This window comes from Vanellus vanellus (assembly GCF_965231255.1).
Source record: "Vanellus vanellus genome assembly, chromosome: 8".
Taxonomy (NCBI): Eukaryota; Metazoa; Chordata; class Aves; order Charadriiformes; family Charadriidae; genus Vanellus; species Vanellus vanellus.
In genome coordinates, this window is record NC_138913.1 from 17,607,887 (window position 1) to 17,630,934 (window position 23,048).

Here is a 23,048-nt window from a genome sequence, read left to right on the forward strand (position 1 = left end):
ATGTTCCTCTATGGGCAGACAGCCACTGCATGACACTTTGGGAGTTAGAGAGTTTACTGTTTTCAAAGAAGGAAATGCCCACAGTGAAAGAGATTATTTAATTTACTTATTTTACATGCTTGTTTTGTATAACATTCAAAGGTGTTAGACTAAGGACACTTGTGAATTCAGCCATGTTGTCTAATAAAGTTTAAATGATCTTGAGATTTTTATTTTGGTTTTTCTCTGTGCCTTTGAAAAACAGACTGCAAAAAAAGCCTCTCAGGTCTTCTCTGAATGCTGTCATTGTACTGTAATTTCAGTTTGCCTGTCTAGTTCTAATCTTCTATGCAGTTTTGCAATATTGTGTATCACTTTCACGTAGAACTTTCTTCATTGTCTACTGATAAGAAGCACTCACTAGTTTAATGGCATTCATTTACATGTATAATGATTTCTCTTGTCACTCTCTCTTACTGTTGTTTCACTTTGTGAAAAGCATGTGACTGGTAACAGAAATGTTACCATAAAACACATATAGGAGGGTAACACTGTCGAAGTGGAAAATATAAACCAACAGCTCAGTCATTAAGTGTGTAAATGCCAAGCTTTTTTGACTCAGACTTACTCTATGCACATCACATTCTAGCACTGTAATACCCAAAATTGATTTTGTTAAGATTGCATATTCTGAAGAATATTTGCTTATCATGGCACACTGTGTGCAAAAAAACTCTATGGAAGTTCAACTGCCAGCCTGCAACAGAAAAGGCATCTGACCCCTACATTGTGAGATAGAAGCTTCCTTTGCTCTTTCTATATTAAGCATTTTAAGATTATCTCAGTTCCACAGGAGGACTGCAGCTGAAGTCTCCTCCTTGTACCCCTTTCAAAATATTTCATTAGATAAATTAACTGTATGAAATTTCAAGAATGCAGGCTATTTCATCTTCTTGGCTCACTTAATATCTTCACAAATGACTTGATACTTTGAAGAAAAGCAAGTAAAGAAGAAACTCTTGTATTAAGCCAGTCACAGAGCCCCTAACACCTGGGTGAGGAAGTCTGTGGAATCTCCTAATTCTCATCTGCCTTACATTTATTTTAAAGTAATGAAAACATATTTGATAATATTCCCTGTTTCTAATCTTGAAGTCTGTTGCATGTAGAAAACACACTTCAACAGAACCAGTTGACACAGAAATACACATCACACGATACTTAGTTAAATGCAATGGTTTCCATTGTCAGACATCACCTAGATTGTTGTTTAACAGTTTTACAGGGTACAAGCTTCATAGCATCACTGAGAATACATTTGCTTGTTCATTTCTATTAACATTTCTCAAATGGAAAACCACAAAATGCTGTGCAATATATTCATTATGATCAACTTGTACATTACAACAATGTTTTTCTAATTACATGGGTGACTCTTCTATAGTAGCGTCCTTTACACTATTGGGCTGTTTCCCCATGTGCAGCTGACAACATTTGTTGAAGATTTAGACAAAGCCTATCGACATTGAACTAAAATATGGCGACTACAACATTACACAAATAAATCAGTATTTTATTAGTTTTATCTACCTTTTGGTTCTATTTTTCTGCCTGCCCAGAACATAATCTGCACATCATGAGGATAACCAGCTCGTTATATTCTTTCGATCAGTTAAGAGATTAGTGCTCCAGCAGGAGAGAGCTTTTGAATTATTAAAACATTCATGAACAAAGGAAACATTCCTCATGATTGTAAATAAACTATCTATTTAGTCTTGCATTATTTATGGCAACCTTCAAACATGGGAAAAAAAGCTTGTTCACAGGATCTAGAAAGCTGATGATGTCCTTTTTATCCTTAGAAATTTTGGATATGGGTTTAGGTATCTTTAGTATTGTGGAATAGCAATAATGAAAAGAAAGTGGAATTTCAGAAGTCATGATAGAGGTGTCAGATCAACAGGCAGCAACTTTGGGAGAAAATCTTCATGGCATCAAGCACTGACAGTGAGCTGAATCCTGCCCTCTATTTTTTGCCTTCTTTATCAGAACAATTCTCGTTTACACCTGCTTTGTACAAACCAAAAGTCCCTGCCCTACAGTTTTCATTGAGCTATTTGCTGGATACATGAATAGCAGCACAGGAAACCAATAATTTTACTTCAAGCAATAGAAGAATATGGCCACTTATTTGCAGACTGTGTCCCACAGTGTGATAGATGGGTCTGTAGTCCCTATCAAGACAGTGTGCCATTAGGGGTATAGCAGTGGGAAAGATAAAGAAAGTGAAATATGAGGAAGGCCGAGGGAGGGGGAGAAAACACCACAGAAATACAAAACCAGGAAGAAGTTCTACAGTTCCTGTGAAGTGCTGAACAGTCACAAGTTGAACACTAGGAACAGCCTGATAGAATGTTCTGTTTAAAATACAGAACAAGTTAAAGGGTTGGTTTGGAAGGTTTTTTTACATAAGCTTTGTAGGAAAATGCAGTTTTAGGCTTACTAGTTCCAGCTAAAGAAAAGCCCATACTGGAAAACTATCCATTTAGAAAAACTTTAAAAACTGAGATATAAATTTTTTTTTTATCAAAGCAATAGTTCAACACTTAATATAGCTATACTTAAATTAAAAAGCTTTCTGCAGTTGCAAACAAAAAATCCAAAGCATTTAGCATAACCCAGAATTAATTCACAAGAATTAGTTCAACAGGAATTCAATATTATTTCACAAAAAAAAATGTGTACGTATATATACATTTCAAGGCATTTAGCTTGAAAGTACTTAAACACTCGAAGTGTTTTGTTTGTTTTGACACCAAACTGAAAAATCACTCACAAACAATGAGGAAGAATACAGACTTACCTATTTATTCATTCATTCCTTTGTTTTCCAGTGTCTCAGAGAACAAGCTTCTCTGCACACTGTAGCTTGGTTTGACAAACAGATCCCAAATAGTAAACTCAACTTACTTCATGATTTCTGTATATCAAGGAGGCAGGTGAGTATGAAAGACTAACTTTATGCCACCCAGAAAGGGAAGAGCATCCTTTATATACATTATCAGCACAATTTTCTATACAACAGCATAACCAGAATGTGCGGTAGATTACCCACACAAGCAGTAACAAAAACTGAATACCACTTCTCTCCAATAAGAGTAGGTGGCCTCTCTCTTAAATACTAGACCCAATAAAAGACTTTACTGCCTATTAGCCAGCTCCTACAGTGCCCGATCTCATTAGAGACCTCAGTCATAAAATGTTAGGTGCCAAATTCCCCACAGAACATGTAAGTCATGGCCCTCCACGTTAGTGGGGGAAAAGCCCAGAGCTAGCACAATGAAAAGCTGAGTGTAAATATCCAAATTTCTTATCCTCCCCAGAATTCAGGTGGTAGGGCTACATACAGGTGCCACCAGTTACTTCTGATTAAGAGGCCAAAGCACTCCTGCAGGTGGGCAGCCAGAATTTAACAAAAACACCGGACAAATAAACAAAAAAAAAAACAACCCACCCCAACTCACCAATACAATCTGTGCCTTTTATCTGCTAGGTTAATTAGCAACTTGAATTTGTTGAAATTGAAATTGTTCTCAGCTTGAATTGTTGTCACTCCTAGGGAATGTGTGATGCCCATTAGGGTGGAGGTGAGGCTGAAGATGTACCTGCCTTCAAAGTTGTGTTCTGTGAGACTAGTTGATCACACTGGAAGGAAAACATAAAAAAGATGAGTGACAGAACACAGTCATTGTAGCACTCATGAGAAATGGCTTCATGTTGCAGGGGTTAGAGATGCTTCCTGAACTTTTGAGGGGATTGGAAGGCTACCACTCTTTTTTTTTTTTTTCCCTCCAGTTGTTCAGCTCTTGGCAGGTGTGCAGTGGGAAAGCTGACTCACAGTAGCCCTTCCTCAGCCTCTTCTGAGGATCCTATGCAGCACATTTGGAAGTGAGGCACACATCAGGGTTCTTCATTCAACTTTGGTGGAGGTGTCTAATGATTAGGCATTATGATGACTTGTGATGTCAGGTAATGGATGCAGCATCATTCCTGACTCATCTTCAGGGAGTTTTAACTGCCAAATTCCTAAACTTACGTGGTAAAGCTAGGTTTTCTGTGCGTGCCTTTATGAAATCAGAACTATTTGTACAGAAGGTATGTTTTTACATACCAAAGTCCATAGAACTTTGTGAGAAAATGTTCATGTTTAATTATTCTGCCAAAAAACACTGATTACAAGGAAATTAGAAATTATTAGTCTTTTTTCATAGTAGATACATGCAAATGTTTGTTTGTTCGTTTTTCTTTAAATGAACTATAAGGAATGTTTCAGAACATACATGACAAAAGCATTATTTCAATTTGGAGGGGGGAGTAGTAGAAATGAGAGTGCATTATACACCAACTTAAAAATTAATTATTTCTATTAGAATATAATCTGGCTCCTGAATTCTATCATGAAAGAAATGTTATATAATGATTTAAAGCAGAAAGTGCATTCCATAAATGATACACCTACTAAAATATTAAATACACTCTTACTAGATTTTTAATTCACTGGGGGGTTTATATAGGGTCTCTAGCACATTTATTATTACTGAAGGAAAAATACAACTCCATATTGCCTCTTGTAATATAGTGTAGCAATAGCAATTGTCTTTGTTGGAGAATATTTTGAATCAACCCATCATTATGGATCCTGTCCGCATTTTGTTCAAATTTAATCCATTATAGAATTTCCTTGAGAGCTACAAGGACCTCAAAGCACCATTGATGGCCTGGGAATATTGATTGTTAGAAACTTCTCTAATGTAATTTCTCCCATATGTGTATGCTGTTGGATATTCTCACAATTTCCTCGTTCTTTCATTATCACTTCGTTATGGTGTGGCTCTATATGTTACCCGGAGCTGGACTCCATCAGAGGATAAGATCTAAAGCTGGTAGAAGAAAACCCAAAACGCAAACTTGAGTTCCAGTTGTAAATCTCAGTCAGTGTTGTTATTTCTCTACAGTTACTGTAATCATATTTTTAAATATTCCTTTTCTGCAAATGGATTTATTTATACTCAAGAGCTGTCTTGCAGGACTATATTGCATTTGTTTCCATTCCAGAAAATTCCCACAGAGGTAATTTGAGACTACAGCTGAAGATAACATATCTTCTCAGAATACAGAATAAGAACAGTCCTCTACTCCTAGTATAAACTTGACACTACAGGTTGAAATAATTTGCCCTTGAACAATTCAATGCAATTGCATTACTATAATTGAGAACATTTGTTTTCATTTTTAAAACTAACAGAATGTGGTTCAAAGTGTATGCTATATTAGCCAATACAACACACATACTGGGAATCTCAAAATGTTGTAGGACACACTAGTCCACCTGGCCGTACAATAAATAGAGATGGTAAAGGCAATGTCAGCTGGTCTCTGCTCATCTTGCTTGAGATGTTCGTGTCTCCCTTCAGAGGTTCATGTTGCCATTCTGAAAGTTATTATATGTACAAGTCATGTAAACAGTTAAACTTCAAAGGCTAAAAAATAAATCAGAAGAACTCTGAATAATAGGATTAAAACTCTTAGTTTTAAAATCACTTTCATGTTTTTAGCTCTTCGTTCATGACTTTTGAGCTCTCAGTTAAAAGTAGCGCTATTTCCTTAAAGTCTTGTCTTCTGTATATAGCAAGATGACTTGTACCAATAAGCACGATGCTCATCGTTGCCAGTATAGCAGAAGCAAGGCTACTAGAAAAAAATATTACTAACCTACATAATTTTGGAAGACTAGTGTAAGGGTCTAGGTAAAACTATCCAGAAAAAGGCAGGTTAATATGACAGATGCTGTAAATGAACAGGTAAATGTTAGAGACCAGTAGATGCAGCAAGATGGGCAAGCACAGAGGAATCGTGTAGGAAAGATAATGAGGGACATATAGGGAAATTTGTAAGCAGACAGAGAGAATGCAGAAGGAAAGAAATGGGAAATGAAAGAGGAGTCAATAGGATGGGCGAACAGGTTGTAACAGCACATTTGTCTAACCAAACACTTCTTTCTCCTGATTATTCAAAACATATCCCATCTTGTGACCTGACACTGATTCTGGCAAAGTGTGTTGCCAAATATTCCTGTTCTTGAGTAGTTCTTTTCTGCCAGTGTCCTTGCACAGGCATTGGTGGTCTGCAAAATATTTCTGTTACCTGAGCTGATTAAGTCTATGTAATACCCAATAACAGAAGTGTAACAGAGGCTATAGTTTAAAACATTGAGTGATACGAACAAAAATGGTAAAGGAAAAACTAAAAGTTTTCTATTCCAGAGAATGAGAAGAAAACATAAAGTCTTGTCCAAGCATCAAATAAAGTTGAGTTTTTAATGTACTTGAAATTTAACTTGAAAATGAAATATGTAGTCCTTCTAGAGGAAATCTTATAAAAATAAGATGAAAACCCTGGCTGTTTTAACTAATTAATAGTTTCCTGGGTTCTGACTCATGATTTTGGACATCTGGGGCTGACTGCTGTAGAAGTCATATTTCATAGTAGCATGTGCAGTGCTTGCTTCCCTTTTCCCATATGTGCTTTCCCTTAAAATGTTGAGGAATTCTGTCTTTTACTACAGATAGATTTATTATCTGATTTATTTTACAAATGGTGTATGATTTAAGAAAGTGGCCTTGGGATTTTCTGCTGCCTGTCTAAATCCTCTACCATTTAAAGAAACCAACCATACTAAACAATAGATACAAAACAAGCATAAATGCATATGCACCCTAAACGAGCTGTACAGCTGTTACTCTGTAGTAGCATCAGTCCAGGAAGCTACAAACTTGCATTTTACGTATGGTAGAAATCTGCAGTTCAGAGAGTCTGCGTTACAGGAAAATGTGTCAATAACAAAGACATCCTATTTATGTCTCTAGGCATAGATGATCACTTTTATCATCGTGGCATCTGATTACTGGATAAAACTTACACTTTAACATCATATTTTTCAGATGCTTATCCGCTATTTCCTGTACTTTAATTTCTTTCTCATCTTTCATTAGAGTAAGTATAACTGTATAGATATTTAGATGTCTTCCATCAATATTTAATCTGAGTATTCTTAGCATTTTATGAATGTGTTCATAATAAGTAACTATAAAGCTGTTCATCATATACATAGGACTTAAAGCACACAGGACATTAAAAAAGCATGGAAATTAAATTTGAAGCCAAATACAAGTCTCTGAGGGTGGAAATAATCTCAGTAATGTTATCTAGCTAAATATTAGTCACCTGTCCTGAAGTAATCATGCAAGCTCCCACTAGAGCCAACAGAAAGAAGCATACCTTCCAGAGGACAACTGCAGAAGTACATTTTCCTCTCTGTTATCTGTAAAGGGAGACAAAATGTCTGTCTTGGATGAGAGTCCTAAATTGTAGATAATCAAATCAAATCAGTTAATCCCAGTCTTAATCTTCCTGTCCTTATTCCTGCTTTTATTTTCCCATGTTTATACAGTCTCAAAAATACAGTCTTCTACAGAAAGGAGAATGTGCCTAAGGATACTGTGTCAGAATTTTTCCCCCCATGAATGAAGTTTATAAAATCACCAAAAGCACAGCTGATTTTTGTATGATCAGGACAGCACATTAGTTATGCAGGAATCCCTCTTCTCTACATATCTATTGAAAACACGGTAGTTGATAACTATAACAGTTAATAACTATCGGAATGATTCCAGCAACTGGATCACAAAAACAGGAGTACAGCAGAGCATATGTCAAACCAATATCTGTTCTAATGAAATGACCATTTTGGAAGAGTATTTTATGGTCATCCACGAAGTGTTGAGTGGGTTGTACCTCTGTGAAGGTGGAAACACCAAGAAAGTGGCGTCCTTGCTTTAAGAGAGTTCATTTTTGTCCAAACCACTAATTGTGTGTCATACTTAAAAGTAACTGAATCTCTTGGTTTTTGTTTTGTTTTGTTTTTTTCACTCTCCAGGTCTTGTAATGGGATTAATTATACGATATGCAGCAAAAGCATCAGATGTTGAAAGTGGAACTGTTTATGAATGTGAAAAGCTGAAATCTGGGCCATCCACTCTACTTATTAATATAACTAATCAGGTCTATGAATATCAATACAAAAGAGAGATCAGCCACAGCAATGTCAATGGTCACCAGGGCAATGCAATGCTTCAAAAGGTAAAACCTATCTTTTTTTGTTCTAAACTGTGTAAGATATTTCTTTTATTTACATCCTTAAGAGAAGAAAACAAGTTTCAAGCTAAAATGTGACACAGAAAGAGGGAGGCTATTCTGAATTTAGGGTGAGAAGGGTAAGTGAGGAAGAAGAACAGGAACAGAAATCAAGTGCGGTAGAAACCCAACCATCATTTAGCACACAACTGGCTGTATGCTTACAGAATAGTTGCCTGAACTCTTGTAGAGGACAGTCTCACCTCCTGCAGACACTGAGTTCACTTGCAGGCAAAGCTGTTACCATGGATTCATGGCCACTAAAACTTTATAAACCCCACTGATATCTTTATTTGCCTTCTGTCTTAAAAGTGACTTGCTCTGGCAGCTTAATGCAAGGGAGGTTTACGTCCTGTATACAGCAGAGATAACTACAAACTCTAAACATTTTATAAAATATATACTTGTGAATAGGTAAACTTCCATAGATCAGTGGGGGTTTTTGTAATGCTTAAATGCATTACAATGTTCTCATGCATTCATTTACTATTGCAGTGGTCCTCAGCGGGGATTTCACTGGCTGTCCCCAAGCTTGGGAGACAGAATTGTGGCAATTCTGGCTGGATGCAAAAAGGGAAGTGTGGGAGGAAGTTTACAGTCTTTTACAATGTCATGGCCTTTTGTGTTTGCCAGTATATAACAATTAAAATATTTTACTTCGTCATTATATTCTTCCCCCCATTACAATATTTACTCCCTGTAATGTTCACTTTCTTAAAAAATGACAGCAATTTAAAGAACTCAGGAGTGCAGAGGCACTTCTTAAAACCTGGATTTTATGCTCAAAGACATCACAAATTCACATGGAGCTTCTAAGCCCTTACCAGCATTTTTTTACAATATTGCAATATATTATTTTGCTTTTTTCCAGTTATTATTGCTTGTCTAGCACAGTAATACATGTTCCTGTGTATTACAGTTGCTATCATTGTAAAATTTTTAAGTTTATACTTAGAATGTACACTGGAGAACTCAGCAGAATTAGGATTTAGCCACCTGCTCAAATTCTTTGCTGATGCAGCACCATTGTGTGCCTGTCTGTCGTTACTGCCAGCCTCTTGCTATTCTCAGAAAGAACTAGACTGTCAAGGACTATTAGAGCTGTGGTGGGTGGAGACAGGAAAATACTGTGGCAGTCAGACTAGTCAGATTTTGCTGAATCTTCATCCTTTTTCCTGCTTGTTGGTTGTAAGAGGTTTGTCTTAGTCAAAGCGTGTGTTTAGTTTCCAAGGAGTATGTGCTAATCCATTACATTTGAAAATCTTCATCAAACCTGGTATACTGAAGCCAACATGTGTTATGAGAAATGAGGAGCACTAACTAATGTGCAGAGAAGTTTCTCTTGCCTTTACAGGGATTGCTCAATGTTCTTTCCGTGGTCTCCCTTTGCTAGAGGATTTTTAAAAGTCTCAACTATGAATTATGGGTTTCTCCATATTACTGGACAGGACTCGGCCCACCTGAATTTTCACTCCCTTTTCCTTTAAAATTATCTGGCAAATGCCCTCTTAAAAAGAAAATAAATGAAAAAGGAAAGAGGGAGGAATTCAACAGTGTTTAGGAGAGAGTAACAATGCCTGGCAGCCTTCCTCACTGGCAAAAGCATGAACATAGAAAACAGAAAAAATGATAACACCATGCTCTGTTTTTTGTACAACTGTAATTCCCTTGTGACCTCAGTATAAGAGTTTACCAAGTGCATTTATCAGAAAGAATAGACGGCCCCATGACTTACAAATGTGTTTCCTTTAGAACATGGTTATTGAATAATAAAACATGCAGTCAGGATTTCTGATGCCTATGAAAAAACTATTTTAACATATTTGATGAATTAATTCCAAAAATAACATTTGAGTGTGTTAGTTCATAAGTGAAGAAAATCCTTTTTCTATCATATTTTCAATGAAGTTACCATCACAGCTAAAGTTACTGGCACGTTATTTGCCAGCTAGTTTTTTTTTAACTTTATAATTCAAAGTAGGCAGAATGGAAAAAAAGGCTGAGCTCTCATTTCCTGTTTATCAAATCAAGCTGTCTGTTAGTAGGAAGGCAGAAGTAATTTTGTAGGCAGGTTTTACTCTTTTGAAGCTAAATAATTCATCTAGATTAATCTAGATTCATCTAGATTCATCTGTAGCCTTAAAATACCACTTTATCTGAACAAAGGAGCTGCAAGCCATTGTGTTAATTACATCCTGTTCTTTTAGAAGTATTGGTATAATATAGCCTGCTGATAGAACAGTAAACAGTACGCAAGCTTATTAAAATACTTTTTTCTCAAGCAATGCTGTGGTTTTAAACAGGATTCTGTTTTATCGAAAGCTACTTGCCATGAAGTGCAGTGACTGAATGTTGTTGTTGGTCTCTCTCTGTGCAAATATGAACAGAGTACCGGCAACAGCTGGAATATGAACTTTTTGCCTTGGCTAACATCATCCTCATTCTAGCATTACTTTAAAAATTTAAAAATTTTAACAGGTATTATATAAAGTGTTTCTGGCTGTTGTAGAAACAAAAATGAATGCTTCACATGAATGGGGCTGTCATTTGAGTGTAACAAAATGTAACAGAGGACGAAGTGGTGTCTGCTGCTGTGCCAGCCAGTGGCTTGGAACAGGAACCATGAAGAGTACCCCAGTAGCATATCTTCAGTTCTGAAAGCACCTTAGTTATGTCTGCAGAAAATCCAGTTAGTCTGGTGAATGGCTGAATCTAGTCCTTAGCTTATTGAGGATGTAAGGAAACCCCTTTGCCTATAAAACAGATGCAAGATATGTAGGCAATAGGACAGCATTAGTGCCTCTCAGATTTGTGATACGTTGCACACGGTGATATGTTGCATCTTCAGTAACACAGCTACAGACGACTGTTGCCAGAAGCAAATTACAGTTTCATTGCCATGACAATATGACTTAGAATGTCAGCACATATAGAAATAGAAAAAACAGCAAGGAACTGAGGATGTTACTGGTAAATTAGTTGAGCTGCTAATAATTAAGGCCATCACAAATCCCTCAAACTGACATCTGGAAGAAAAGCCTTTATGCCATTTGTGAATTTCATGTCTATGTAGACCTTTTACCAAAAAGGATAATTTGTGCTTTGCTACACTTAGATTTTGTTAGGAAGTAGAAATAACTAGTTACTGTGGAGAGTCTAGAGCTTGTTTTGTTGCATTCAGGCCCAAACTGATTGACTGGATTGGACTGACTGTATTTTATGAGATGTGTTACAATGGAAATGACACTAGAGAAGCATTCTGCAGATTTATTGAGAAACTTCAGGACAACAGAAACCTGTGCTGGCAGGTTAGCAGAACTGATTATACAGCTATAGTTGAATGAATTATGTTGCATCTGAACTACATTACTTAGCCACATGAATGTTCCTTGCCTGGTAAAAACATAATATTTTTGATCACTTTAAGGCTAACTCAAGTGAAGTAATGAAGGTGGTCAAAGCTCGCGCAGTTTTCATGTGCAGTAGTTCAAGAAAGCACATATTAGCTAACAGCCAGGAGTTCATTAAGCAACAGTAGCAAGCTCTGTTTGTGCCTAAATAGATACGCTTCAAAGAAAATGTTACATTGGTTTTGGTAGCATAGGCCTTTTCTTTTATCACTACTCTGTGCATGAGGAATTGAGGCACAAGGCTGATGATGTGTCTTTCCTGAAATGGAACAGGAAGCCCATGTCTGAACCGGGAATTAAGCCATGGGACTCTCAAGTTGGATGTCTGGTAGTGCAGATACTATCACAGGCAACACTGCTTGTACGTGTTCCCTGTAATATAGTGCATGACTGATTTCCTTCTTTAAGGAATACTATTCAAGTTGTATTCTACATATATAAGCAGTAAGGAACTACACATTAATACTTGTAAGAAAACAACTCAGAATAACATTCTGGCCTTAGACATTCAAGCTGATCCTGAGATTAATCCTGATAAGAAGTTACAAATAAAACCTCTCCTATCAAATTAAATGCTACTTTATTTGTCCTTACCCTCTCTTTTGTCCTTTCTGGCAGATGACATTTGATCCTTCTATCTTCTTCAATATTTTGCTGCCACCGATTATATTTCATGCTGGATATAGTTTAAAGAAGGTATGTATCTCTTTCTAATATTACAAAAGTGACTGAATGTGACTGCTACTTTGTAGATCCAATAGGCCAGTGACAGAGAAAAGAGTCAGTCAACGATTGTATTGCATGGGAGGAACTTGACAGGAGTAGAAGCAAATGAAATTCATGAACTTCATTTTGCTCCCTTTCTGTGTCTGTGCAAATATTTGACTGTGTGGTTTATAACACTTGGGCATTCCTGGTTTCAAAAGAGACCACTTTGAATATGGTCATACTGCATGTAGGCAGCAGCCTGTCTGTGTTTTATATACTGTGTGATCAGGACTTTGTTCAAGGGATGGGGTTATGGTATTGTTTGCATCAGATACTTTCAATGTGAACTTCTGTTATGACCCTGAGGTGTCTGGCTGGATAGATAAAAGAGGGAATTTCGATGGCATTTCATCTTTAACTGTATTTTCTAAAGTAACTGATGTAGCTTATATTGTTTGATCTTGTACTTGAGATATGGGTTGTAACAAATGGCACTTCTAGATGCAGTGTTTCAGCTTGGTCTGAATGTTCATTTATTGACTGTATTACAAAGGACTTTTTTTCAAACTTTCCTCCCCAGAGACATTTTTTTCGTAACTTAGGATCAATTTTAACCTTCGCATTTTTGGGAACTGCCATCTCCTGCATTATCATAGGGTAAGTGAATGTCTTCTGCTATTATTGCTGAAGTCATTATGAGCGCTTGGTATTTTTTTCAATTAAAAACTAAACTGTAAAAAGAATTGTGGACCCTGCACGGTCAATATACTTTACAATTTGTGTAACAGATAAAGTAATTACTTATGAGGGAATGCTGAGATAGAAAAGGCAAAACTCTTGCAAAGTAAGAAATAAGGCATTTAGAAAATTGTGTCATTAATTTCTGGTCTGTGACTGATGTAAGCACGAACTGATTTCTACACCCCTGTAGCTTTAACCATCTGTCCTGAGAAATAGAACCATTCTCTTGATTGAAATTCCATGCTTCTAACGAGAATTCCTTCTAGAGGAGAGCAGATCTCTTAACAGAGAAGGAAAGACTTTAAAGCTCAAAAGAGGGAGGAACAGATACCTGGTGGCGTGTATGAAAAATAACTGGAATAATTTAAAAGGCTAAGTGAAACTTTTTAGTTGAAGATCATATGAAAAGCCTCAGTCTGGAACTACGCGTGACTTTAGCCTGGATATGACTAAATGGCTTCTGCAGAAAAAGCAGAAAGGAAAAAAGCAGAGTGGCAAAAAATACTCTTTTATTTCCTTATCTCCTTAATGAAAAGTTTCTAATTTTGTTTCAACATTTACCTAATTAAAGAAAAGATTTGCTAGTCAGAAATGGATTATATAGTTCCAGGCTGGCATGATGTAAAACTTTTGTTTGTCTGTTTGGTTAGCTCAATCAAAATTAAACAAACCATTTAAAAATCCTTTTGGATCTTAGAAGTGCACGTGATTCACAATATTTATGAATACCACACAGACCCTTCGCCTCTCACGTTCTGGGAAAATTCCTGATGCAGGTGAAAAGGAATGACCAGAGTTGGATTCTGAAGTGAGTGGGTATCTGTGCCTGCCCAAAGCCTTACTGAGAAAAGCAATGCACTGTTCACAGTTTAACGTTAGCATCATTAGGCATCCCATGGCATTTCTGTGCTATGGAGCTGTGCAGAGACAGCTGAGTCCGTGTGGTCTGTGGAGGTGATGGAGCAGTGCTGCATGTAAGTCCTTGCTGAGAGGCCTTGGTCTTGCTGGGATTGTGCAGAGTCAAAATGGGAAAAACCACAGAACTTTCTGGCATTCAGGTTTTAGACTCGGAAGCACATTGCATCTTGTAGGATTTACTTGAAGTCCTGGGCTGTAGAACTATGAAATGTACCATTTAAATCTCTGCAATGACGCGGAAAGATTTATGGAAACACTTCAGGTTTTGTGAGGGTGCTTGACTTTAAAACTGCTCAAAATTCTGTACCTATGAACAACACTTTCAAATTATAGAAGCAATTAATCTTTTATTTCTGTCTTTTCCCTTTCTTTATAATGGACCTTTAAGTAAAGATATATGTGCTGCATCAAGGTATAAGCTCCTTACTGGCATTATTATGAGATGGAACTTTCTCCTTTAATGGCATTTTGATAACAGTAAAACACACGAATGACCTATAAGTTTGAGTTCTGTGATTTTAAAACTGTTCTTTTATGGGGGTGTCATCATATCTATCTTGATATCCTAGATTCCTAATAATCAAGTACCTCAGTAAGGATAATGTACCTGAGGCACGGTGGCTATTAAATATTCTGCAAGCTATAGTCACTCCAAATTTCAGGAAATTTTAGACTCCACAATGAAAAACAACATTCAAATTATGATCACCTTCTGTGCTGAAATACAAAGGAATGTAAGCTCTGCCTGTGGCTGTTTCCCTTTTATGTGAGAAAAACTGCCGAACATCTATGGGGTAAGGAGAAAGGATACTTTTGATTTCAGACACAAATCTGTAACTCCAGGAGACAGTGTGACGTGTCTCACTTATTGAAGAGGAAAAGCTTACTCCTGCTTTTCTTTCTGAAATTTTGCTTTCCTTGAGAAATGACACCTCATTCTCTCACCTCTCCCATTGCTTCTTTTCCTCTGGAGAAGGATGTGAGGCAGAAAGCTCTGGATCTTAGGGATCCTTCTTTTCTAATGGGAACAAGCATGGTGCTTTAGACAGAGAATATACAGGATTCCACAAAATGACATAATTAAACAATCAGAACGATTTCCTGCCTGGTTGCTTGATGTCCCTACGTTTAAACCACTCTATTCATTTCTTTATGAGGCTCTACAGCTTGTGATAGAGCCCCAAAAGCACTTATCCATATGAAAAAGAAACATCAGTATCACAGCATTGTCACTTGAGGGTTGAATGCATACCCAGAGATCCATGAAGATCACAGCTTGGACAGCTACACCACTCATATTTTTCCTGTCTTTATTTACAGTATTACTCCATATGACCCTAGCTCTTGGAGTTGCTTCTTTTCATACCCCTTTATATGGCTAATTGCACCCCTGAGGTTGCAATTATAAGCTCAGTAAAAAATCTATATCCTGATAACAGTTTGAGCTGAATGCTATCACATTACTGAGGTAACAGTAGTTCTGGATCTCATTAGGACTCTTCCTGTGCTTCCTCTCACTTTTCTTAGCCATTGAACATTTCTCTCCTGTAAACCAATTGCTGATAGCTCTGTGAGGCTGCAGAAAAGCAGTAGGGCTGTCCAGCCCAGTGATGCTCTTAAACATACATTTGGTTTATGAGCTCTGACATGTGTCATTGCCATTTGTAAATGGAAAATGCCAGAGCAGCTTTGATAAGCTTATTAAAAGAAACATACTATATAGAGTTTAGCCTAAATTCCAAATACTGTCATTCCTGCCTCCATGTTATTTTATCTAAAACAGAATAAATGCAGATGTAATCCACTGCAGAAAGTTCCTACTAGGAACAATTCCTACTAGCAGTTCAAAGTTCAAGCCCATAGTCAGGGATAAAGATCTAAAGGAAACCCTAAGGTAAAGGAGTAAGCACTGAGCAGCACTGAGCCTTGTACTGTTCCACACAAACGCACAACCCCCACAGAAATCATTGCAGAGAATGCAGTAATATATTCAGAATGTGGCTTACGTGAATGGGAAGCATGTTTGCATAAAGTACACGTCAGGATAAGAATGAGATAATGAGTGCATGAAGAAGAAAGATGATATAACAACTTTACTGAAGGGAACTAAAAATAGGTTCTAAAAGAAAAACATATCCTAAGAGAGAAGGGATGAATTGCTATAGTTGCTGGTACAAAAGAAAGGACAGAACCTTGAGGTACTTCCAGATTGCATTGCTGTACACAAATATTTTGTGCATAGGTATGATTAAACATGTACTTACCTTTTATGCCCAACACATATACGTGTACAGTACATCAATATACCTAGGCTTAGATTCTGCATATTTGCAGTCTGTCTTTGGGTCCGTGCTCTTCCTGCCTGAGTTCACAAAGTACCCCATTGGGAACAACTCCTCTGGGGCTTGCTGTAGTGACAGGGTGCAGCCTGTAACAAAGAAGGACCAGACCTCTCTTTGTAAACCAGAAACAGCTGGGAAATATCATTAATAAAGAACAGGAACATCATTTGCATTGTACAAACTCTTAGAGTGCTAAAAAGTTGCCGTGGAACAGACTGATACAATGGTGCCTGTCCCTTTGTAAATCTTTGCTTTTGTATGAAAGGCTGTCTTCTGGCATCAAGAAAGAGGAACTTGAGCGAAGTGGAATGTGAGCGAAAAGGCTATAATCAGATATTCCCACTGAGGGCAGAGGAAAGAGGGGTAAGAGGGATTGCTTTTTTTTTTTAGTGAAGGAAGTGCTGAAATGTAATTGCTTTCAACTAAATCCTGCCCTAAGGAGTGCCTAACATGTTAGTTGTAATACTGTTCTCAGCCACTTAACACACATGCAAGTTATAGTAATTCCCAAGCTCTTCCAGCTGGGCCGCATTATGCCCTTTGCAGCAAGTCTGATTAGCAAGGATCCATTCAGAGAGATCCCATGAGGGAAAGGAGAGATTGCCCCACTCCAGGTATACTGACTTTGCAGAATTGCTGAAGTTGTCCCCTTTATGATGAAGAGCCTGCTGACTCTGGGTCTGCATGATATAAAATCATACAAGATCCAGTCTCTCAACAGATCTTTTCTCTGCCAGTGGTTCCCTCTTCCCGTCTCCTGAAGAATAGTGTGGGATGATCAACGAGACAGCTCCTTACTCCTAAGAAAAATCATACATGTTAAGTTTCTCTGAGGCCTTCTCTGATACAGGGTGGGCAGTCTCGTGCTGTAGCAGATTACTTAAGTTTCACAGACTCAGAAAATAATTTAGGTTAGAAGCAACGTCTGGATGTCTGCAGTCCAACCTCCTAATAAATGCATGACTGGCTTCAAATTTAAATCCAGTTCCTCAGGACCCTGTCCAACTCAGTTTTGAATACCTCCAAGGATGTGAATTCCACTGGGAGTCTGGGAAACCTGTTCCAGTCTTAACTACCCTCACTACAAAGATTGTTTTTCTGTATATCCAGTTGGATTTTTCCTTGCTTCACCTTGTAACCATTGCCTTCCATCCTTTCACTATGCACCCCTCAGAAGGTGGCTTCTTCTTCTCTACAATCACCTCTTAGTTGAAGACAGCAGTTAGCTCCCCTCCTAGTTACAAGAGAAAGCTAAGCTGCTTTTCTCCAGACTGAAATAACTCAGCCCTTTGTCTCTTCTCATGCATCATGCCTATCAGCCCCCTAACTTAGTTCTCTGATGGATGGTTTCCTATGAGTCTTTTTTGTATTGGGGGTCCAAAACTGGACGCATTATTCCAGATGCCATCTCACAAGTGCCAAGAAGAGACTAATCACTTCTCTTGACTTGCTCACTACACTTCCATGAATGCCACCTGGTTTGCAGTTAGCCTTCACAGCTGCAATTAGGAAACTGCTTCCACATAGCTGCTTCCACTTCTAACTCATGCTCAAGTTGATATACTTTTCTGCACATAGTTATCTAGCCAGTTTTCTGCACATAGTTATCTAGCCAGTTGTGCTCCTGTGTGACTGTTGCATGGGGTTATTCTATTTTTGCAATATGTATCTGGATATTAGCTGTATATTGATGACCGACTGTAAATGGAAGCAGCACTGATCTGACACTGCTCAGTGAGCCCATGAAAACTGGGCTGCTGAAAAATTAAATTAACATCCGTCCTCGCTGACTTGTGGGTTGTTTTTTGTTGTTGTTGTTGTTTTTTAACCTTTTAGGAAGAAGCAGGGAGAAGGGCCCCATTATCTATTTTGATAATGGAAGAGTGCTCACGTATTTGGAAAAATCTCGACACTATGGTAACAACCTCTCAGAGCAACATATGAGATGCTGAGTGGCAGGGGAAGTGGAAAAATTTGCATTTTTTTTTCCCCTCTTGAAATCATCTTGACTTCTTAGATCAGCATTCCGAATGCCAGCCAGAGCCAAGATGCCTGTGCACAGGAGCACTGACTTCATGAAGTCAGCCTTATCTGTGATTTTTTGATTCAGTTTCACTTGGGTTCTCTCGAATTACAATGCCAAAACTACATTTTAGATATTCAGAATGCAGCATGTTTGCAGTCACTTACTCATATTTTTCCAGCCTGCCTAGTATGTTTGGCAAGGCCTGATTTTTCTGGAATTTAAAGCTCTCCGAGTGTGCAAGTCAAATAGCAAATGTATTTGCAGACAACTTAGGCCAAGTTTGATCTGTCTTTGCGGCTGCAGTGAGAATTTTGCTTGAATAAAGCTGAGATAGAAAATAGTGTTTGTATCAGAAAAAAATAGAGTAATTGTAGTTTCAAGATGGTGAAGTTATGAAATACAAACAGCTGATAATACTGGTGTTAGGAAGAGTCATTCCAAGCTCATCACAGTTTTAAGGGGAAGGATGTAGGCGTTTATATTAGCTACTCAGTTTGCATAGGCTTTTCTGGCTAGAGAGGCAGGACTTCTCCATATTCCAACTAGAGCTGAAGTTGGTTATTTTGGCCCAATTAATTCCAGGACAAGTCTGTGAGCACATAGACACTTGCTTTAGAATAAGCATATTGAATTGTTTCATGGTAATCAGTGCCTAAAAGCGAACTTCTAATTAAAAAAAAACACATAGAAAAGTAAAATATTTCTTCTGTGCATCTGCATTTAACTGCAGTGACTAACATTTTGGACAAAGAAATCTCTTCTGACATTTAAATAAAAGTGTAAGGAACAAGTCATCACACTTGTTTCTTACAGGCAATCAAGAATCCTTTCCCTTGCCATTCCTCACCATTCTACAAATGAATATTCAAATGCTTGTTGCATATGATCACTAAACACTCATAATATAATATAATAAAAAATATAATATATTTTTCTAAAGTCTTTGTTCTAAAAAGTGAATCTGAAATGGCTTTGTTTCAAAACCAGAACAATTTTTCGTTTCTATACACACACATATATAAATATGAATTTATAAGAGACAAGGAAAGAAATATCAAGAAATATCAAATATCACTCCAGATTATTTTTGAGAAAAAACGGTCATGAGATTGGGTTTTCCATCATAATCTTTCCATGAAATTAGACATTTTCCATTCAAATGTCTGTGATATCAAGATTCCATCATTATGTAAAAATGTTTTTTCTTCACTCTTAACTGCGCACTTTTAACAGCCTCTCTTTCTGCCTCCTAAAGGAAGAAGGGCTGGGCTGAATGAACAGCAGTGTTGCTGAAAAACAGTAGTAGCAAGCAATGTTCAACTTTTCTTTATGCAATTTACATGGGTATGATGCATCCTGACGTAACTATAAAAAGATTTGGTTCTCTCATCCATATACCTATCCGATCGCACTTCTACAGATTGGGAGACAAATTCCTTCCACTGGCATACCTTTTTAACATGCTATTTACAATTAACCGTTTTTCATAGAAAAGTAGTCTTTCCTCCTGAAAACTTAGCTTATTTTACAACCTTCTTCTCAACAAGTAGCTTGCTCTGGCCTCGTAGTAACATGAGACAGGAGTATTGATATACTGATATATTGACATATTTGCAATAGACACTAGTTCCGTCTCACATTAAACATTTGGCAGCGCACACGTGAGAGGTTCAGCATACAATAGTTATGTTTACTGAGCACTGCATGACTCTGGGGATTTCTTTTTATTTTTTTTTTTCCCATTTTCATAGATATTTCAGTAGTTTGGCAAATGCTAGTTGGAAGTTTAGTTAGGTTATGGGTGTGTTCTATATTACTTTCTGCCTGAAGCTTAACAGAATATACAAATAGGGTCTGCTGTTGTGAAACAGTATTGAGTTTATAATCTGACTATTCTTTCTCATCTGAGGGCTATGGATAGACCTTACAACTTGGAAACTAAACACTTGCAGTTAAGTGCTTCAGCAGAGCAAAACCAAATGTTATTTGGCTTGAATCTACTGTACAGTGCTATGGGATTCTTCTGGATTTTGGAAACTGTGTCTGCAATGAAAAGTGGGGCCAAGTTAAGGGTAACAAAAAAAAATATCTCTGTTTCAGAGCTCTCCATAAACTATCCAAATATCTTTACAAGGATTATCTGCTGCTACACCACCTAAGCTTTTGCCTTCCTGGATGGTCATTTTTGTATTAACTCAGACTTAGTTCATTTACAATGAAAGCAGTATTTTTTTTCTAAGAAAATGTTCCCACGAAATGATGCAAAAATCCCAGGGTCTTTCCTTCTCATGCCACCTGTAAACAGCAAATGCTTAACCTCCCCACAGGCAAGAATAAAAGCTTTATTTTTGGTACAAACAGAAACTGATGACAGGGATTTTTAAAGTCTCTTGGTGCTGTAGAGATTAACTGAGGGAGAAAGAGGGAAAAATTATACCTAGATCATTTGCCTTTCCCAGTGATAAAATCCTCTGAACTTCAGATGCCTGGCTTTAATAATTTCTATTAATCTTTTGAAGTCAGATATTCAGCCTATGACTGGAAATAAAGACAAAACTAGTAAGCAGACATCCTTTTGAATGTATAATTTTTGTAAGAGTATAGTACCTACGTTGGTACCATTTTGGGGGTTTTTTGGCTACTTTCATGTCCCATCTAAGAATGAATGCAGGCATTTTCTTTCAGTCATCAAGCAGTATTGCACTATTTTTGTATTTACTTGAAAGAAGTGAACAGGCACAATTTAGCTGAAAAATCAAGCTAAGTCTCTCCAGAGTTCTCCAAAGAAGGCAACCTAATACTGAGCCCTGGCAGGAAAAGAATTGGTGTCTTTAGTTGTTAATGTGCAGCTCAGTGCCCTGGTACAGTATCTTTGATTCTTTGGTCAGTCCAAATCTAAAATAATTCTGTTGCAGTCTGTGGAGTTGCAAACTGCAACTCCCAGCTGCAGTTGTAAGGGGTAGTTACTGCTTATCTCTTTTGTTTAAAGGTGTTTAAAGAGAAGCTTGAAAATACACACCCGCTGCAATATCTGCGTGTAGGAATTTTGTGAAGGGAGTAAAAAAGGGAAGAGGCTTTCTCGTAGACATAACTCTCAGATAGTTCTAGCAGTTCTAAGTTAGGAAGTAGTAAAAAAGAGCCTCTAATTTGCATGAATTCTCAACGTACGGATAAGAAGCTGTGTTAAATCAAGACATTGATATAAAATAGTGTTTCCCAGGCCACTAACACCCACACAGAGCTGAAAGTTCTTCCAAGAGTACTTTGATACATTCAAGTATGTGTGTTGCTGCAAGTTCAGTCTGAATTTGTAGCTATTTCGCAATAAGCATCTGACACTGTTTACTGCAGCAGAGTTGATCATGCAAAAAACACAGTTTTTCTTCTCATAAACAGATGTGGTGAACAGCAGGGTGTAATTATTTGCATCTTCCAGAAGAACCCCTCAGCATACTAAGGATATTGAAAGAATTGTATTACAGGGAACACTAAAGGTGTGGGACTGTAGAGACAAACAGAACCTGGAATAGCAGGAGACTCATCTAAAATCAAAAGGATGTTTGACTTGGTATTCGATACCCAGTAGGTTCTCTAGGAACCCAGCAAAAAAATTAAATCACGCATTCTTCTGAAAAATGTGCAAATGGCATTTGTTGCAAAACAGTCGAGTCCAGATATTTTCCAAAAAGAAACCCCACAGTGGAGGGAAGGGTTTGTTTGGGAGATTTTTTTTAAACAAAGTTTTTTCTCAGTTGCCTTATAAGTTGAAGTTTTTTACTGCAGGAATTAATACTTTTGGATAGATCTCCTAAGGTCTTCTTCCCTGATCTTTGTGGATCTTTTAAGAATTGACACTCAATGCGGTCTCCAAAGACTGCCATCCCCTATTTGTCTGGCTATAGACCACTCCTACACCTGTGCAACCCAGCTTCCTTGGTTGCAGCATCATTTAGAAGTCTCAAGTTTGCAAGACTACTCTCACAGACTCTATATCAACTTTCAGGGAAAACATCTTTACAGATCTGGTGAAATGGAAAATATGCATCTCTTCTGACCCCATATCCCAACAGTCCACTGCCATTCTCAGAAGCACCTTCAGCCTCTTTCTTCAAACTGACCAGTTTACTGCTAGAAAGATAAAACGCTGACCAACATTTGGAAGTGTGCAGGCAGTAACTCATTGGTGCACTTGACTTGGAGCACACAGATCTCCTACCTGTTACCTTGAAAATTTCATAATAAGCCAACTCAGAGGATGCTTTGTTCATCCACCCGCCACCATTTTACATATTCCTCTTCTGACCCTATTGATCAAATAGTACACTTGCATCTTACAAAACTTTTATGGAGCACAACTGCTATTAGGCTGAAACGCTTTGTAAACACACCAGTTTTCATGGTGGTTCTGGGATAGATGCTACACCTGTGGAGACAGAAACTACAAAAGCTGGTCTGATCGAGTAGTCACATTCTCCACAGTGACAGATAGATGACATTTAAATAGTATGCAGAGCTTGTCTTCAGCTCCTGTTTGTTTCCGAGTATTAAGATGCAATAAACCATTTAAGGTGTTTCCCTAGTCTTGGCTCTCCTCTTCATACTTTCTGAGAAGAAACTCCATTACATTTGACTCCATATTCCATACATTTGACTATGTTGATAACCTGCAGC

General features: G+C 37.6%; 1 protein-coding gene across 1 annotated transcript in view; it reads left to right on the plus strand.

The window, feature by feature from the left end:
* SLC9A9 (solute carrier family 9 member A9) overlaps positions 1–23,048 on the plus strand; it is a gene marked incomplete at its 5' end in the record, with an annotated part of 207,296 nt that overhangs the window by 403 nt on the left and 183,845 nt on the right. Inside the window, 3 exons of the mRNA XM_082487179.1 lie at positions 7,976–8,178; positions 12,261–12,338; positions 12,931–13,007. Coding sequence (XP_082343305.1) covers positions 7,976–8,178; positions 12,261–12,338; positions 12,931–13,007 — 358 coding nt within the window. The remainder of the gene's footprint in view (positions 1–7,975; positions 8,179–12,260; positions 12,339–12,930; positions 13,008–23,048) is intronic.